Source organism: Plectrocnemia conspersa, unplaced genomic scaffold, assembly GCF_051122295.1.
Source record: "Plectrocnemia conspersa isolate PC_06_02 unplaced genomic scaffold, ASM5112229v1 ptg000012l, whole genome shotgun sequence".
Taxonomy (NCBI): Eukaryota; Metazoa; Arthropoda; class Insecta; order Trichoptera; family Polycentropodidae; genus Plectrocnemia; species Plectrocnemia conspersa.
Window position 1 is genome coordinate 8,893,116 of NW_028277176.1, and position 20,834 is coordinate 8,913,949.

The window sequence follows — 20,834 nt, forward strand, 5'->3', positions numbered from 1 at the left end:
AATAAAAACGGGGTATAATGAGACTAAACACAAACATACAGCAGTGACGACAGATGAGGTACCCAATATGGTAAGAAAAAATGCAGGATTTGTGAAATTATTTATGGAAACTACTGCACGTCTATCGAAACTATTCATCAGGATGTGTTGTGTGGCAAGCCAGAGTTCACAGAATCAAATGATTTAATGTCAGTTGTAACAATAATAGTAAATTTAATAGCGCTTTAGCCAGAAGATGATTGAATCTATAATAGAGTGCTGAGGTGACTGAGCTGAAGAAAAGTACTTGAGTGATTCGTAAAATGCTTTTCATAGATTACGATTAAGGACAAGAATATGGCAAACTTTCCTTGGCTCAATTATCATAAGTGGGTCAACATGTTGATGTCTCTTACAAATCTCTTTGTTCATATGAATGAACAAAACTTATAATTACAAGGTTTTGGCAAAAGTTTTGACGTACTGTTTCGATAAAAAAAAGTTTTTGACTTTTAAACTTTTCAATCAAGATGTAGAACCTAAAGTATTTTCTTCGAGTAAAAAAGGATTTCGGACCGTTAGCACAACTATATAAAATTAAATGGAGCAGATGCACATAAAGCACCAACATATATAAAACTCGTTCTGCGATAGATTTAATTAATTTAAAAGCTCGAAAAAGACAACTAAAATGAATATCTGAATGAAGTAATTTACAGTATTTTGAAATTAAACGGTTTTCAGTTGATGCAAATTAATTATTTAGAGATGCAAATTGCAGAATTTAAAGACAGCATCTGGGCTTAAGAATTTATCAACTTAGTGTCTAAAATTCCAAATCTAAAAATAAAAGAGTTTGTAAAATGTAAAAGAGTGCCATTACGAATGTAAAATATTGAGTTTTCTGTGTGCTAAAAGTGTCCTAGTGGTAACCTAGTAACCAATTACCGGACACTTTTAGCACCATTAAAAATCTAGCGGTAGCTTTAACCTCGATTTTTCTCTCTACGTACTTTCATTAAATCCTATTCTCGTTATTAAATAACATTAAAATCAATAAAAAAAACCGATTGCGAGATGCAAGAAAGTCACTTATGTAAGAATTATCTGTTTTTACTTTTTTTAATAAATAATTATATAAAAAAATTTTTTTTTTTACTATGGCTGTAAATGTAAATGATACAAATTAATTGATACTTTTAAGAGTCATTCGACGGCAGACCAGCTCACTAGAGTTGCCGAATTTATATTAATAAAATTAAATATCAGGAAAGAAACTGGCATGGCTCTATTATATATAGAAAAGGCCTTAGACACTGTTGAACTGCACTGCATGATGAACTCTTTTACTTATCCGCATAACTGATGATTATCTTTGCAATAGAAAATTTACTGTCTCAATCAAAGGAGAAAACTCAGTCTCGAGAAAAGTGCCAATGGGAGTGCCGCAGGACAGCATTCTCGGCCCTCATTTTTTTCTATGTATACACGTGTTCCAATCGTACAGTACTGTCAATTTACATTATATGCGAATGATTTGGTAATATATACTTGCTCATCAATCAGGAAAATAATCGCCAAAAGACTCAAAAGCGGATTGCGTCAACTGCGCAACTTCTACAGCAAGTGGAAGATAAAAATATAAGACGGCAAAACAGATGCTAGCATGCTGGCACGTACAACAAGAGCTACACTCTTATCACAAATAAAAATTAACGGTAGAACAAAATCTTGTAAATATTTCTGGTTGCACCTGCATCGCAATCTAAATTGGAAAAAACAAGTTAAAGCCATTAGACAAAAAGGAATCGCAACCATTTCAGCTATTGCTCCAATTTTCCAAAGAAGAAGCGGTCTCAGTAGCAAAAATAAACTCTTGTTATATAAATCTATTATGTATAGAGTTCATGTGTGGTCCAGCATATGCCATAGCTCCTTCCGCAAAATAGGTATTTTGCAAAACAAGTGCTTAAGAATGCCCACCCTACAACTAACACGTCAACTAAGTTTAAAGACGATAAAGGATTTTTGTCATAGTTAGACACTTAACTTCTACAAAAGTTTAACAAGCAGAAAGATAAATAGCACTGATTTAGGCAAATACAACCTTAAAAATTTACCGTTTAGGTATAAGCATAAGCTACCTAAACATATATTAAATAACGAACCGTCCGAGAAGTTTAATGATCTGCATTCAGGTGCTTACTGCTGTGACACCTGCAAGTCCCCGGAGAAAGTGGGGGTTTAATTAGAGTCTTCCGCCGCTAGCTCCGGCACTCTACACTGAACCAAAAATGCCATGTAAACCATTTTGTGTGAGTACATCCATTAGAATTGCAAAAACTGTTATAAGTTAAAATTGTATTTAAAATATTTTTTGATGACTCGCCAAAATTGGAATGAAAATTTTTAGCTATTTCTAAAAAATTACATAAAAAATAACAGACCCACAAAGAGGTATTTGTCATTTTTTCTATAAATAATTAACCTTATAATCTAGACCAAGATAATAGTTGTAGATTAATACATTACGGTCCGTTATTTTTGCGGGATTTTATATGTATATATTGCTCTAGACAAAAAAATTATTCCTCGGAAATGTGTGAACGAAATGAATGTAAAATTTCATTATCACGCGAAAACGCGTGAATGGGCTTTAATGCGTTAAGGTAATAACATATACAAATTATGAAAATTTAATGACAAATAAAGAACTTGTTAATTTTTTTCATTAATGAATATTTTTAAATATGAAACGACACCTGAATTAAGCCAGAGTATTTTAGAATCTAACACAGAGCTAAAAAAAGTTCACCATCACCGAAAATTATACTGTTACAAAATTAATCAAATTAAGATTTAAAATTTTGCCTCTTCCCCATATTATCCTGACCTTTCTCTTACAGTTTATCACATTTTAAAACATTCAGACTCACTTCTTCGAAATACAATATTCAATAATCAAAGTTATATTATGAAAGCCTTTGAAGATTTTAAAACCTCTAAGACTAAATTTTTTTATAAACAATGGTTTTATTAATTTTATAAAAGGTAGCAAAAGATAATTTTTATGAATGTAGCATATTTTGAATATTAAGACTGTAATTTAATAAAAATAAAGTGTTTAATATCTCTATTTCATTTGAAACAATCTATAATTATATTTGGTGATAGCTGATTAATGAAATGTTTTTATTGAATAGAATTTCAACACCTTAAGTACGTTTTACTAATTTTCTTTACATTAAAAAAAATATTTTGCTATTTTGTTAATAAAGTCAGAATACAGACAGACCTAAACCATTAAATTATAATTTAAGAAACTCATTATTTGAACCAGAAAATTGAAACAAAATAAAACAATTTAAATTATGACCTAATTATACGTTATTATGTTAATGGAGGGAGAATTAACAAATGAAAAAATATATATATATATTTAAAATTTCTCACCTGGGTTATACTCCAATACCGGTCCAGCGATATAAGGCAGAGGTTCATGATGCTCGCCGTCGACAACAACACATCCATAGCCGAATATATTTCGCACCACCAATACCCAAATATCCAATAGCCCATTAGCTCGTTCGCCAGCGAGAACGGCATTATAACGAGGCCGAGGAAAAAGTCCGACACGGCCAACGAGGCGATGAACCAATTTTGAATGTTTTTCAAAGCTTTCTCGGTGGCAATGGCGATTATCACTAGCATGTTGCCCACGACGACCATAATCATAAGGATGGTCACTATGAACGAAGCGATGATTATGTGCAACAGCGAATACCCACTTGGATACCAAGTGTTGTAGACGAGCAGCGTTTGGTTGCCATAATAACTGTCGTTGGTAGGCGACAGGGTCAGGTTTGCGTCTTGAGCGGTGCCATTGCCGGGGCCCTGTAGGGCCATATACTCATCCTGAGTCAGGAATGACGAAGGGAACGAGCTGTAGTTGGCCAGGACCGGGAAGGTTGAGTTGTGCATTTTTTCAGCTTCTCCGGTACAGCCTTCGTACTTAATATCCTTGTATTGTCTGGAGTGAATCATTCGCTTCGATGATGGCTCAATGACCCGACGAGTCCGTTAAACGTATACATACAGAAGAATAGTAGGCACAGAATTTATTACTTTTATTTTTTATATATATAAATACTTTACGTATATTATTATAAATAAATATATTTTTATAAAAAACAATTTATATTCGTACTCCGGCCTAAGTTGAAGTAATTAATTAAATAAACCAACTTTCAGCGCTTTAACTTTGTACAGGCATTTGGTCCCAAACAAGCATCGATTAAATTATTTTGTTATATTTATTATTATATATATACAATTTAATAATCACGCGAATGGATACATATAAATTATTTACAAAACGAAACGAACGTAAAACACTGATTTTATCATATTCACAATTTTATTTTATAGACAACATCTAAAAGGACAACATTGATATATGATTTATTAAGAAAATTTTTACTATCTAAATATTTGACTATTTTTTTTTTATTAATTAAAAATATTTGGATATATATTTATTTATTTATATAACACGCTTTATTTACAGTATCAAAATTTTAACCCGTTTCGCTCCGAACGCAGCGCTTTCATATACATATTACGCTAAACATGAATATGACAATTTTTTATACAACACGCACGTATATAGAAAAATGAAAACGTATTTTAATCTAATTCGTTAAAATATATATTTATTCAAAATTGCTATCCAGTTTTAGTTATATTGAACAACAAAAGACGCCACATACATGAATTATTACAAACTATGTGTTTTTTAGAACGCATATGTATGCGTTCGGTTATTGGTTTAATTAATTTAAGCGTAAAATCTTTGGTTCTTTTATTTAATTAATTTAGAAATTAAACATCTTACAGCCTTATCAGGTGTTATCATTTATTATTGCACTTGTGGATTTTGCACGTTTTGAACGCGACGAAACTTATTCGGGCTGTCAATTCGCAAAAGCTTCTCTCTCTGCCCGAAACCACTTAAAAGGTCGTTGCTGAAACCATTTTCCGGGTGTTTTACTAAAATTGGCAACGCTTGTTTTTACGACCGCGACAACAGGAATTTAGCCGGTCCGTCGGCAAAGTAATGGCGTATACGCAGCGAGAGCAGCTTTCAACGAGAGAGCAAATAAATTATTTCTGGCGTCAAATGTAGTATACTAGTGCTAATATTGCCACTGGTTTTCTAACACAGACATTTAGAATACGTTACCGAGAAAAACCGTCATATTAAACCTAATATATATATTGAAAACTTTGCGGTTCGGGTTCCGCGCGTGACTAGATAAAAATAAAACCGATTTTTTTATTATTATTATTTTTTTTATATGGAACGAAATAAAAGGCCGCACTAAAAGCACATCGATCGAAAAGAATCACTCCATCTGTTAAAAGTTTTTGGGATGCCACATAGAGTGGCCCATCTCTGTCTGCTTTCGAGCGCGTCTTCAGATTCGAGTCAATGAATTCACTTGAGTAATAACATCCGATCGATTATTCCCTCGAAAAACTGGCGTATCTCAATTTGCACAGAGGTGTGATGTCGAGTTAATGGGCTAACGAATGTCCGACACTGATCCTGCTTTTAGTTTTCGTGTTGCGACACAACAAGAACACTGTCGAGCGAACCATCGTCGCTTTGTTCATTTTTGCTACGTTGTCACTTCACTTTGCACGTCACCATTTTCCACTCCGCGTCATAAAGGTTTAATGGACATTTGACGGTGAAAAATTTTTGATCCCTGATTAAAACTGACAGATTCTGCCTGCCTGACGTGCGATAATGTCCGTTTTTAAGCAGTTGTCAAAAAGTTGCGGTGCTTCACTCTCTCCGTCAGACTCTCCGGGATTCTGCAATTCAAACAATAATAACAACCGTTACAAAACCTTATTAAGCTGATAATAATTTACATGTCGACCATGACAGATGAGCGCACGGAATAATTGTAACAATCGACGTTATACGCATGGATAAACAAGGGGCGATTAAACTACAAAGCGAGTTACCAACATGCTATGAGCACTCGTAAGCACTTATTGTCATGTACAAATGTCCCATGCAAACTGAATAGAGAAGCGTTGTTTTTTGATGCTCTGGGTCATAAATAAACCATTTAGGCATAAATTTTGCATGTTTTACAAAATGTCACAAACAGGTTTTTTACAGCTTGAACAAGACATCAAAAACATATTTTACACAACTAAATGTTACTCTTGAAAAATATACAACAAAATTAAGTGGCTAGAATGTCAACAGGTTGTAAACATCTATAAAATTAAAAATTGTCAGACTGTATCATGTGAGAACCTGAACGCTTTTACTTTTTTTTATTAATATAAATGACATATTCTATAATAAATTACATGGATTAACGCTCTTACATATATACCAACACCACTATGACCATTTTTTATTATCATAATTGGATAGACCTCTAATTAAATAATTAATCTAATAAGAAAACCAATATTATTTTTTTATTCAAAAATATATTTTTTTTATTAAAGTTTGCCAAAATCAAATAGATTTATGAGTAAAAAAAATAATATAAATATAGTTTTTATAAAAATATCATTAAAACTACGTCAGTTTTTATATTTACTTATTTTAGATCATGGTTTCCCAAACTATGTTCCGCGGAACACTAGTGTTCCGCGGATCCAAAATAAGTGTTCCGCGGAGCCTAAATAGATATTTCATTGTAGATTAAAAATATTGTTAGTCTTGCTAATACATAAAAATTATTCATTACTCTGATAAAGAAACTCTAAAATATGTGTTAAATATTCAACATTGATGTGTATAAATTCTGGAGCGAAAAGTTTCATATGCAAGTATTGTTTTTTTTTTAACTTCAAAATTTGACTGAATTTAAACAATATTTTTTTGTTAATTAATCACACGATATTAGTACTTGTTATGAGAATTTTATTTATATGATGTCACTTTTATGCAATTTTTTTGGTGCCACGAATACCACTTTTTACACGATTAATTTACGCAAATTCTCTTGTACGTGATTTTTATACAAGATTTATCAATCTTGGGATCCAATCTGTCAAATTTACAAAAGATTATTGCGGATAATTTTCACGCGTTTTTATTTTACGTGTTAATTCCTGAAACTAATTTATTGCGTAAAAACAGGATTGGGTGTATACTTTTGGAAATGTAAATAAATTAAATAAAGTTTGAATCAATTTTCTTGTACATTAATTCAGTCTGATTGCTACAGATTTTTTTACATTGTGACAAAAAAAAATATTACAGAATTTACATAATATTCAAAAACTACCCATGGATCTTTGGTTGAAAACAGTTTGACGAAAGAAAGGGCAAATACTTTTACTGATACGTCTACATCGAAGAAGAAAATAATCCAAAAACTGTGATTTCTTCAAAATCGAATAAAGAACAAGTGTCATCTATGAACAGACCAAAACGAAAGTACGATGAAGGTTATTTACATTTTGGATTTACGTATATTAGCAATTCATATGCTCCTGATGCAATGTGTGTTTTGTGTCAAAAAATACTCGCAAACAGTTCTTTGGCTCCAGTTAAACTTCGCCGGCACTTCGACACGACACACTCTGATTACAAAGGAAAAGACATGCAAATTTTTAAGAGACAACGGGACTCACTAGAAAAGTCCAAATTTCAAATGATTACAATGGCTAAAACTGAAAATGAAATGTTTCACGACGCATTAAAGATATTTCTACTAGAGTTAATTCGTCGACTTGGACTTTGCAGTGAATATGCATTGCAAATGGATGAATATACAGATGTCGCAGGACTAGCTGTGCTATTGGTATTTGTTCGTTACACATATGATAAAAGTATTGAAAAAGATTTACTCTCTTGTGCATATCTACATGGAAAAACTACAGGAGAAGATATATTCAACTGTATTAATGATTGCATTACAAAAGAGATAGGCTGGAAAAAGTTTTTTGATATCTGTACAGATGGTGCTCGTGCAATGGTAGGAAAAATGAAAGGTGTTGTATCACGTATCCTGAAAATAGCTACAAAATCTACTAGCAGTCACTGTATTTTGCATAGGCATGCACTGTTGACTAAAAAAATTTCCACAAATTTAAAAAATGATATGAAGAAGCCGTGAAAATAATAAACTATCTAAAATCTAGACCACTTCAATCCAGATTATTTAAAATTTTGTGCGATGAAATGGGTAGTGAACATAAAGCAATTTTATTACATACTGAAGTGAGATGGCTATCTAGAGGAAAAGCACTATTAAGACTTTATGAGCTTCGAAATGAATTATTAGTCTTCTTGAAGGCACAAAATAATTTGCAACATCATTTTATAAAATTTTTAACAAATCCTTCCTAGTTGATACATCTTGCATATCTGTCGGATATTTTTACAAAGTGCAATGATGTTAACTTATCATTACAAGGAAAAAGTATTACAATTTTTAATATGAGAGATAAAATTGAATCTTTTGATAAAAAATTACAATTTTGGATTTTATCGGTTGAATCTAATAATTTTGATTGTTTTCCTGTCTTGGATGAATGTTTAAATGAATTGAATTTTCAAGTTGATAAAAAAGTTTTACAAGTATTTTTAGAACACCTATATAACTTGAAAATAACTCTTTTGGAATATTTCCCGAAAACTAGTAAGGACGATTCCTGGGCTCGGAATCCATTTTCCGTGACAGTTAAACCAGTGGGCTTAAGTGCAAGGAATTATGAGAATTTAGTTAATTTACTTAATGACTCTGATTTAAAACAAAAATATAAAGATCAGCCATTAAATGATTCTGGGCGAGTCTGACTGAAGAGTTCCCCAATGTGTCAAAACAAGCTCTGGTTTGTTTACTTCTATTTTCCACGACGTATTTATGCGATGTGGGATTTTTTAAATATATTGCAACAAAAACAAAATTCAGAAATAGACTCGACGCCACGGCAGATATGAAAATACAACTGACCAATATTGTACCTGATATAAAAAAATTGTAATTTAAGAACCCAAAATCATCAGAGTCATTAAGAGTTTTATTTATTTGTATTTTTATGTTTATTAAATAAATTTAATAACATTTTTTATTTTTATTTATACTATTATGAATTACCCAACCTAAAAAATAAGTGTTCCGGCAAAATTTTCGGATTTGCCAAGTGTTCCGTCGTTGAAAAAGTTTGGGAAACCCTGTTTTAAATAATAAATAAGTTTGAGCTTTTTTTTTTGTTTTTTCCGTCCGAGCTACGATTTTTAGAGTCGCTTTTTTGAAAAAAGTCAATAAAAAGTCTGGCTAACTAAACAAATTATCGCTATATATATTATATTCTTAAAATATAAATCTTTAAAGTTTGCTCTCATAACTTATGAATAATCATTGAAATTTTATCTTAAATATAATATATAATAATCTCCCGATTTTTTATATAATCGTTAAACTAAATAAACCAGATTAAAAATACATTAAAATTAAATACTGGTTCATAACCATTTTTTTACTTTACAAGAGATTAAGTAAGAATAGTAATAAATGTAATAAAGAAATAAGATAAATTAAGGAAAAATAAGAAAAGCATTAAGCTTAACACATATAAATATTTACTTAATAACTGGGTATCTGGAGCTACAAAAAACATTATGCATAAAAAGCAAAATGTGTTAAAGCATTTTATGTTTATAATCAAAGTTTGGTTTGGTCTTGTCGTAACCACCAATTTTAAATATTTGCTAGATGATGTCTATGATTATTGCAATGTTCTTTAATTTCTGATTTAAGAAATCTATTATTATGCATCTTAAGTGGCAGAAGAAGCAAACTATTTTGTATTTTAATTTTAAAAATATGAAATAGACTCACAATAAACAAAACTATAATAAAACTAGCAACAAAAATATATTGATTAGTCGTCAGAAGCAGAAATTATTAAGTTGAATATTCTTTATTGTAAAACTGAAAATGTTGGTTATTATAAAAGACATTTATTTTAACTGAAATTGTACAACATTAAAATGAAATTTAGAATCAGTCGTAATTTTCAAGCAACTCTTAACGATACATTTTGAAGCGAATTTTTTTCAAATTTACGTCAAATCGTCGACAATATTAAAAACACATTTTTCCCAGGCAAAGGCTCTATTGAAATTATAAATATTTTTCATGGCTCAATGCGTTTGGACGACCTCGTCGAATAACGCAAATGAGAGGGAAATGTGCGCGAGAAAGGCGGTGCGTCGTGTTATAATCTTTGAAAAAATCTACTAAAAACAGTTAATAAAATTCTGTGTTTTTTTCTGCGTGAAAATTGCTGCTCCGAAGGCTGATGAGTGGTGTGCGCTATGCCGAAATTAAAGAAAAAATACAAATAAGAAGAGAAAAATAAAGAAAAGTTTACGCTCGAATGGAGACGGCTAGAAGCTGGATTTAGGTTTATAATGAAAGAAGAAAAATAATTTCGCCTTTTTACCGGGATGAAAATGGCAGTCCGGATTGCTTTGATGCCTTTAATAGGTCTCGAAAAACGTTTGGACCCTTAGCGAAAATTAGTGGAGAAAAATAATAAAAAATAAGAGTTACGAATATAACGACTATGACTACGAATCCGTTGACAACATTACCGCTTTGAATTACACTCTTATAAACAGTTGTAATCAACTTTTTTTTATTCCATGCAACATTAAATTTGATTTATTATAAAAAACTTTTCCTTCATATTAGCATGACAATTATTATACATTTATAATAATAAGTCATGCACAGTAAATAAAATCATCAAAATCAAAGTTTTACTCCCTAAAGTCTCAAGTTTATTTCATAATAGTTGTTTTTGCCAAACGCACATATTAGCTCATGTATATAATGTCCTGAAAGATTTTTTAGGGCGTGAATCTCATGGCACAGTCTTTTCTTTTCTTACATTTTTCGCCTAGGAAGCACATTACACGATGAGTAATTCCCATCATCGGTCTTTGACATCATCCGTCCACTGGGACTCAATTTATATCGCCGAGTCAATGAATGTGTTTTAATGAAAACAAATTGGTGCCATTCGCAAAAAGGCCCCGCAGGAGACCTTCGGGCGGTGCTGAACACACTTGGAAAAGAATTTGCCGATTCAAAGGTCTAAACGAATACTAACTAGGCGTCGACGACGGCGAATATTCCAGACCCAAATTATAAGCAATTTGAATAATTAGAAGCAAATGGACGCCCGACGACAAAAAGGTTTCGGCTGCGAGAAATTGAATTAAAGAGTATTAAAGCAAATCTTAAATTTCACACTTTCGCACTTGAAATTAATTAAACGAAATTTTATAAAATGCCCTCCTTAAGTCGGGCTAAACGGACAAAGAGAACGACGTCGGATTAGTCTTTCTTTTCGAAAGCGAAACAGATTGAAGGCATTGTACGATTTGTAAAACCTCTTATTATATATAAGTACAACTCGATTTGATCTTTCATTTTAAACCGCTCCCCGACTCGATAAACGAATGTTTATAAATTGCAATGTAACATACTCAATGCACTGGGTCAAAGATTTTTTTTTACTTTTAGTGATTTTTAGATTTAAATTATTAATAGTCAAAGTTTAATTTTTTATTCTAGATCTTAACAACAATAATAATAAAATATATAAGCTTTCTTGGAAAAAGAATAGGTATGAAGTCTTCTATAAATGCTACTAGATAGTTTTTTTAATATTGATACATAATTATACCCATAAAAAAAATAAGAAAGAATAAATATTATTAGCTTATGAATTCTTAGCAATCTAATTAAAATATGTTCCACGTGATTACTGTATATTTTCTACTAACTGGATATTTACTTAGTTATTTTTTATAATTATGTTACACTAAAAAAAATAACTAAGAATAAATAGTAATAACTCATTTAATCTTTAGAATTAATCGAAGAATTATTTTACGCAAGAATGATGTTTATTTGCTACTAAGTCGACTTTTATTTAGTTATTATATATTTATAATTATACTTGAAAAAAATTCTAAAAAAACTATGACTTTGACAGAACATCATTTTGACTTAAGCTATACAGTTTTAAAATACAACAAAACAGCAATGAAAGTTTTCTATAATTGTATTTATATGTTTACTTTTTATGTAATTAAATCCTACGCCTTTTAAATGATATTTATCAAATTTGCACAGTTACTCTTTAGGACCATGCTAAAAAAAAGCTGCATTTTAATTTACATCTATAATTTTGTTTGCTCAATTGGAAGAAACTTAATAAACTAAGTCGATTAACGCTTTTTGTAATTTACGAAAAACTAAGACACCCCCTTATTGCATAGAAAATATAAATATAAACGAATTATTTTTTTATTAATTGTTGCTCTGACATATAGTAAAATTATATTAAGTAAAAAATTATGTGAGAAAATATAAAAAATATTACAAACTAAAAAATATGCTACTTGCGGTAAACCTTATTCTTATTATAATATTGAAACATAGTCAAAAAAATAATAATGTAATATTAATATTCTCTATTTTTAACCTTTAAATCGTGATTTTTTAACCTTTTTCGATCAACAGACCGCAAACATGATCTTTAAGTTTTAAGTGAGCCAGCGTCTATTGAAATATTCAACAAATGTGTATGAATATCTATAAATATCAAAAAACGTTAAATTAAAATAATAACTAAAAAAGTTGAATACTTATTTCAAGATTTTTGCTGCTAACACATTACATAAAAAAATAAGGAATTACTGTCACTTTAAAGCTTAAGAATTAAAAAAATGTTTTTAAATAAAAACAGTTTAAAATAAATAATTATATAATATATAAACTTTAATATTTATAAATCTGTCATCATATTTGCTTTTAATCAAATTTTGTAAATAACAATCGTTATTTATAACCAATTTTAAGGCTGATAGTTACACCCTAATATTAGTTTATTTTATTATATTATATAGTATCTCATTTACGCTGTGTTATTTAAACAACAACATATTTTTTTTTATTTAATAATTCTCACTGTGATATTCAATATTTTAATTAATAATACGTTATGGTAAAAACTTATTTTAATAATATGCTAATTTAAAAATTGCGATTATTTGGCACATTTTTCGATCGCACGCACTATATGTAACAGCAGCCGCCGTACGGTCGCCGTCCGGACGGCATATGAAATTTGTGGCAGTGTGGCCGCTGCTCGGAATTCGGCAACCTCGGCCGATTTCAGTTGAACTTCGATTCGGGCAACTTCCAGAGTATGAAGGTGAGTCGGGACTGCTTATTGACCATGAAACCAGTTTTTCAAATGACTCGTTAAAAAATATTTGTTATAATCATTTTTAATTTTTAACAGCAGTTGTATACAAGCATACGTGACGATCGGAGATTTGAATGGATTAAGGCTACTTTTAAATGGATCTAAACAATTGGTTACCATAAAAATATAAATGAACCAATACAATTGCCAATATTTGCGAAATTCGGCAGGTACTCAGATTGCAAAAAAAAGCGTTACTAAATATTTAGCTGTTTGAAAAATATTCGTTACGCAAAAAAATATTAGAAAAATAGAAAAAAATATGTTTTGTTTTCGATCCAAGTCGTTTAAAATAGGTATATACTATCTATTTACTCAAGTTTAAAGTAGGGCCATTTAACCTACAAGTTGTAATATAATACTAGGTGAAACATGTATCCAATTTTTTTTTAATTAAAAATTACATAATAAGAAGGTGCATTGACATTTTACAATTTTTGGTCTAATTCTCATTTTTACAGGCAAAAGTAAATTACCATTGTTTTAAATTATTGATGAAATTTTATAATATAAAATATAAAATAGAGCATCCTAAAGCTGAGCGAAGCGTTTTAAACTTGTCACGAAGATATTAACACTTCCCGCGAGGGACATTAGTTCGTATCGATTAGGCCTCAAAACGTCCCGTTTATTTCGAAACACGCAGTTATGGCCGATTTGGGACAGTACTGGTCGCCTAATGAATTCGGAGGAGAGAGATGGAGGGAGAGAAAAAAATCACTATACAAATGAGTAGAGTTAGTCGCAAAAGGACCGAAAGGCTAATGGACCGATCTTTCCAGGGCGTCACTGTATATATTGAACGAAGGGTCTGCGAATCGGGGAGGGCGTTAAATAGGGCTGACAATGTATCCTGCCCTTCAGTCCGAGCGATGGAATGAAAAGGGTGCGCTCCTTTGGCAGCCGCCAGGTCAAAGGTTTTTAATTAATTTCGCCTGCCAAGGCTGTGTGCTATACTCGCGAGAAAGCTTTGCTTTCGTGGAAACGGATTGTGTATAACGGAGCCTGAGCGCGCGATTAATCTCGACAACGCTGCAGTATATGGAAATTTTCTTTCATAAGTAAGAACTGAAAATCTTCACCGAGACTTGGAGCTTCCAATAGAGAGTAAATTTGCTACTAAATGGGAATTAGTGGATAACTACAAATGAATTAACTCAAATAGCTATTTTTTAAATAGTATTAATGTCTGCTGCCGTCGAAGACATTAGATAAAGATGCAGGAAATGTATTATCAGATCGTCAGTTTGACTTTTTTTAATTTATAATATTTTTATTATATTTTTTGCGTACTGGAATAATATGTATTGTTTTTTAATTATCGTGACGCACTGGGGTAACCTGTTAACTGGGGTCACGATGGTCACGATATATTAAATTTAAATGAATAAATAAATTAGTAAAAATTCGGAAAAAATAAAATTGAGACATTTTATAAAGAGACTCCTTCTTGAATGAGTCATAAAATATAGATCACCCTAAATGATTTATAAAATTAATGCGTCCTTAAAAATTCAATACGCGTTTATAAACATTTTTTGAATTTCACTATTTTTAAATCATAAAATATATGTTTTGAACAATTTTTTAGAAAAACATATATATTAAAAAAATATTCTAAAATATTGTTAGATGCTATTTAATAAATTCATAAAATTATAAAAAAATATTTATAATAACTATTCCGAAGTTATATTTAAAATGTTTTTTAAAACAGTACAAAAGTTTATAAATTTACTAGATACACAATAAATCTAAATCTAAACACATTAAAAAATATATTGCAATGAATTTTAACACTTAAATCTAAAATAAAGTAGAATTGCGGTAAACTTTGTGTTTGTATTCTGTCCACCACAGTAATCAAAACAAATGTAAAAACATACAGGAAATAGACATTAAAACCAATCTAAATTTATAATAAAAACTATGATTTGTTTTTATGAATTGGTTGACGACTAATTAATAATAATTTAGTAGGACGATTGTTTGTATACCATTATAAAATATAATATACTGATAATGTATATTCCGATTGAAACATAACATAATAGTATATTTTGCATTGTTGTTGATACAATACTACTAAAACTAAATATCAGAACACATTGTGCTGAACTAGCGGTCACGCGATTATTTATATAACATGCACGATAGACGAGTGGTATAAGTCTCTGAAAATTGACCTGAAAGACCTGGGTTTGTGTCTCATACAGACCTTAGGTTTTTAAAATTGTATCGTATCTAAGAGATTCGAATTATTCTAAATATAATTCAGATTGGGTTTATCTAGATTTTCTTAAGCTCAAGAATAAATATGTATGTATTAAGTATGAATAAAATCGACCTAGGTCTTACATGTCTAGTATTGAAAACTCTCTAATAATGATCTGATACAGCTCATAGAGAATATCTATATGTATAATATAAAATTAAAAAATTAAAAAAAATTAACATAACTATTATTTACAATTTAAATCACGTACAATTTGTGTGATTAATTATAGATATGTAATGCGCTTTTAGAGAAATCACTCGTCTTTGAAGACCAGATTAAACTTCAAATTTTTTTTTAAAACCAGTTTCTTATGTATGTTTTTCACGTAATATATTCTGGTCGAGATAAATGCGGTTATTTGATATGCCTACTTTAGTCCAATAACGATGGTTTGAGGTTGGAAGCAGATTTATTTTATTCTGCTGTTTTTTTAATAGAAACTTATTTGTGTAACCACCGTATTTCTAACAGCTAAGGATTCGTCAATACTGTAATAACACTTGTTATCTCGACTATGTAACATATGGATATCACTACTACATTAAGGGCGACAGTATATAAGAATAGTATTTCCAATATAATTTTCAATGTACAATAGCAGACATTGTAGCACAAGAAAAATAAAAGATTCCATTAATATTGTAACGGCAATCTTTCGTTTGATACAAAGTATAAAAAAAATACATTGTATCACGTGAGGGATGAGGGCCGTCTGCAATAAGCCGTAAACCTTGTTACTTCATCTTTTTCGCAAGCGTGCATTTTTACGTGGATTCGACACGAACGTATTAAAGAAAGTTTCAGGCGCGAGGACCTGCTTACACATGTACCCATATGTAGGTGTACACTATCCTGGCAAGAATATGAGATTCGCATAGATAAAGCCTTCGTTGAGCCGTATAAATTATTATACGCGTGTCATGTTAAGTATGGAAATGGGCGCGAGCGTCGTCGTTTGTGTAATACAATCTGCCAGGATTTGTTTTCGCCGTTCTCGTTAGGCGCCTGCCATTGTATGTGCTTGTTTAAAACTAATAATATGCGAGCAACTGTACCAAATCGATTCCAGCCTCTCGGGAAATTTAAAAATCTTAATTCTCAAGAAGACTAACATACATTATTGGAAGCAAGATGTACTCTAGCAACATAAAAATAACTTTTGCAATACATAAATACGAAAATAAAATATACAGTAAAGCCATGGTAATATGAGTCCCATAAAATACTATAATAACAAAATATTCCATTTATGAATTGTAAAATGTATGCAATACTAACACGATTTAATTATGATAAACGATAGCTTTGTGTTTATAAAAATTAATTAGCTGTATATATTAGGGATGACTAACTTATTTAGAATTGCGATCAACAATATTTTTTTATAACACTCAATCGACTTATTTTTAATTTATTTGAATAGATTTTTTTTATAGAAAACACAAATAAAAAACTAAATTAATATTTTTACATAACCACGGTAACTAAAAATTTAATGGAAAGATTGTACATTAATTTATTTTGCACAATAATTGATTAACAATAACCTTAAAGAATCTACAATGTGTCAATTCGTCAAACTGACCCGATTTACTAATGCACAAAAAACTTTATTCTAAAATAAATATAGAAAACATATAATAAAGTATAATACTCTATTTTATTTAATTTATAGTAAAACAAAAATTGATATTTGTATAATTAAGACTACGATATAGAATTTTTCAAAGCGCTTCTTCTTAATCTCTAAAGCTCTTGGTATATATTTTAATTTTTATTAAACTCGATTTATTAAAAAGATTAGGATTTCTCCCTGGACAAAAAATCACAAAAAAATAATGCAAAAGTACACAAACCTACTTGCATCTCAAGTAAGATTGTCAAAACTGAATTACAAGATTATCTTTTAAGCACAATTTTAATCGAATAGTGATAAAATAATGTTAACGTTCAAATAACCGCTTTACAGTAATTTAAAAACCAATTTATCTTTTATTACAGGAAAAAATATTGGATTTTAATTCGAAAATAAATTAGCAATTTAAAAACATAGAGTAACATAAAAAACTATAATTGTATACTACTGAAATTCAACAGTAATTTGTTTGCCGGCAGGCGTTGGTTAATAAATATTATGAGATTAATTTACTTAAAAGTTTCAGTGCAAAAGTTTCAGGTCAGTCAAATAGCATTAAACAGAATAACGAAAGCACTCGCCTCTAGTGCAAGTACAAGTAGATACAGTAGTTTGAAAAAGTATAAGGATTTCAATATAATATATTTAATGAAAATACAAATAAAGTTATATAGTAACCCCCGATTGCTGTAATAGATTAATTTTAATCGGTGATTTATAAAAGTATATTTTTTTTAATTAATAAAATAATAATATACTTTTTGAATTTCAGGCTAAAACTTTGCAACAACAGTAAGTTTCTAAAATATTATTTTTATATTAAATTGTATTTTAAGTTATACTTTGAAATGTGTATATATCATTTTTTTAGTACACTTAAATTAAAATAAATTGTTTTTGTACTTTAATTTACTATTCATATTTTCTAAGTATCTCATTGACAAATAAGTTCTGAATGAAACTTAATATTTAAATAATGCATTGCTACCTTGGTTATTTTTAACAAATTTCCATGAACTTTGTTATTATTAGATTTAAGATAAACTAAACAAAAACAGCCTTGACAAAGCAGCCCACGCACAAAACTGCGCCGACGACCCGAATTTATATATTTGTCCATGAATATCTCGAAAACGGATTATACAATCTTGTTTCGGATTGTTCCTATGCTGTAAGCAACTGTTTCCAATGTTTTAAGTATATAAAAATACTACAAAAAGCTTAGAAAATCTATTTTGAATATATTCGTCGAAAAACAATGAAAAAGTATACAGATAAAACAGTGACGTAAGATATTATACGATGCTCTTTTAACTGAATATTAGTTTTTAACGGTTTCTTTAATTTTATTGTGGACTCCTGTATCAGGCTATTTAATATCTTTACAGTTTCAAATATACCACTATATTATAAATTTAATTATGATACCAATTCGTTGAATAATTGTGGCTGTTATTAACAAAATGTCAGCCGATAATATTTTTACTCATTAAATTGTGTATAGTTTTTTTTAAACACTATGCGAGTAAATAAACAATGAATAATAGAGCAATTTTATGATAACAGTTTAATTATATACACCATACCCTCTTTTGTGTGAGGGTTACTATCTATTTAATTAATTTTGCACATAAAAGATTTGTTATTATAACTAAACTGTTCCTCATACCGAACAGGTTCAATTACATTGAAAATATATATTAACCACCATTATGTTTATATGTTATGTATGCATTATATTTAAGACAGATTGCAATAATAAATTATTGTGCTGTACAAACTTCGCAAAGTATGCAGCCATGGTAAAATTTTCTCAAATTTATCGATCATCTGCGCCTCGGGGGCGTTCAAGGGGAGTGAAATTTTATAAAATTCTGTAAAGATGGCGGAATTTTGTCGTGGAAGTTTCGCGATTCGTGGAATTCGGAAAGCACTTAAGAGCTAAAGGGCAAATAATTTCATATCTTTATTGGCACATCTTTTAAAACTTTAGCCTGCGGAATGCGGCTTTGTTATGATGACATGTCATACGCAAATGACATATTTCACGTGGCAAAACTTGGCTATAACGCCTTTATTTACGACTGTATCTCCACAATCTCTCCACGAACGATATAAATCTAAGAAAATTGTTTTGTCTGCGACAATGGTCATAATATTTAACGTTTATTCGATGACGCAAACGCGCCAGTTAAGATAATGCTATGATACGAAATATTTATTATATGGACATAATAATGGTTTGCGCATGCGCATTTTTCTTTTATATTATTTTTTTATCAATCGTCGATAATGTGATTTCATTGTTGCGAGAATTTCCCTTTGTTTTTTTATATGCCAGCTCGCTTACAAAACAATTATCAAACGTTGTTATTCTCATAATAAATGTTTATTTATTGTTATTTGAGGAACATTGATTGTGTGAACTATATGAATACATTACTAATTTATGTGTTTATTTACTGCTCGACTAAATGAAGTCCAACCTTGTGAAAATCGGAAATTTATAGACTGACTGAACTTTTTATTTCGGCCATAAAATTGTTCAAACCAAAGTTTGCCCTAGTAAGGAAAGTCAGTTAGAAAAAAAAATTACACGTACCTAGTAGTTTCTATTTCTCGAAAAATAAGTAATTAATCTAAATTTTTGAATGATTTTCAAGAAATTTAAGCATATAAAAAATATATGTAATATATAATTTAAATATATATTATTACAGTATATATTATATTATTGTGTATGGAAAATCTTTTTACTGATTTCATTTACAACATTTTAGGTCAAGTTTAATACTTGAGTAATAATTTAAATATAGACAAGCATGAAAATAAGCAAAACATTTATAAAAATATTTAAATACATAATTATTTAATGTAAACATTTCTTTACACGAGAGATGTTATTTTAAAAGTAATTAGTTGTATTGCTAAATATTTTGTAATACATTGTCTGTTTATTGTGTATCATTAAAAAAAATATATTTTATTTAAATAATTGTCAAAACAGAAAAAAAAATTCTAAACTATATTTATAGTAATTTTTGCACAAAAATAATCACTCTACTTGATACTAAATATAATTATGTGCGTTATATAATCAGCATTTGATTCAGAATATTTATTTTTACATTATAAAAATGCAATTTTTATAAGTAATCAAATAATAATATTAAATATTAAATCAACTGATGAATATCCATGTACATGATCAATATCAAACCTAAAATCTTAATAAATGTCATTAAGATTACCACACGTTAACATCAGTTTTCAGTTTCTTAAGATGCAACTTTATTGGTTTTAGAGATAGTTTTGAGCACAGACGGCGGACAGTTTTTTCTCAGCAGACTATCAGATTTGTCAACCAAACACCCGCGACGGACAGATCCGCGCGTGTATGGCCAGCTATTAGCTAGTAATACACGCACAGATACCTATTAATCAGTACATTTTAAAGTGAGTGAACTATTGCAGTTTAATATTGAAATGCACTTAAGCTCTTTCTATTAATGATTGCCAATCAAAGAATTATAGATAAAATTACTATTAATAATAAATAGTAGTCTAAAAATTTTGGAAAAAATAAATCGGTGACATCTATTATAT

The 20,834-nt window shown here is 29.7% G+C and overlaps 1 protein-coding gene across 1 annotated transcript in view; it reads right to left on the reverse strand.

Moving 5' to 3' along the window:
• The window catches only part of Octalpha2R (alpha2-adrenergic-like octopamine receptor), a 317,014-nt gene that overhangs the window by 268,392 nt on the left and 27,788 nt on the right, over window positions 1-20,834 (reverse strand). Inside the window, exon 2 of the mRNA XM_088200837.1 lies at window positions 3,433-5,859. Coding sequence (XP_088056963.1) covers window positions 3,433-4,023 — 591 coding nt within the window. The 5' untranslated portion in view covers window positions 4,024-5,859. The remainder of the gene's footprint in view (window positions 1-3,432; window positions 5,860-20,834) is intronic.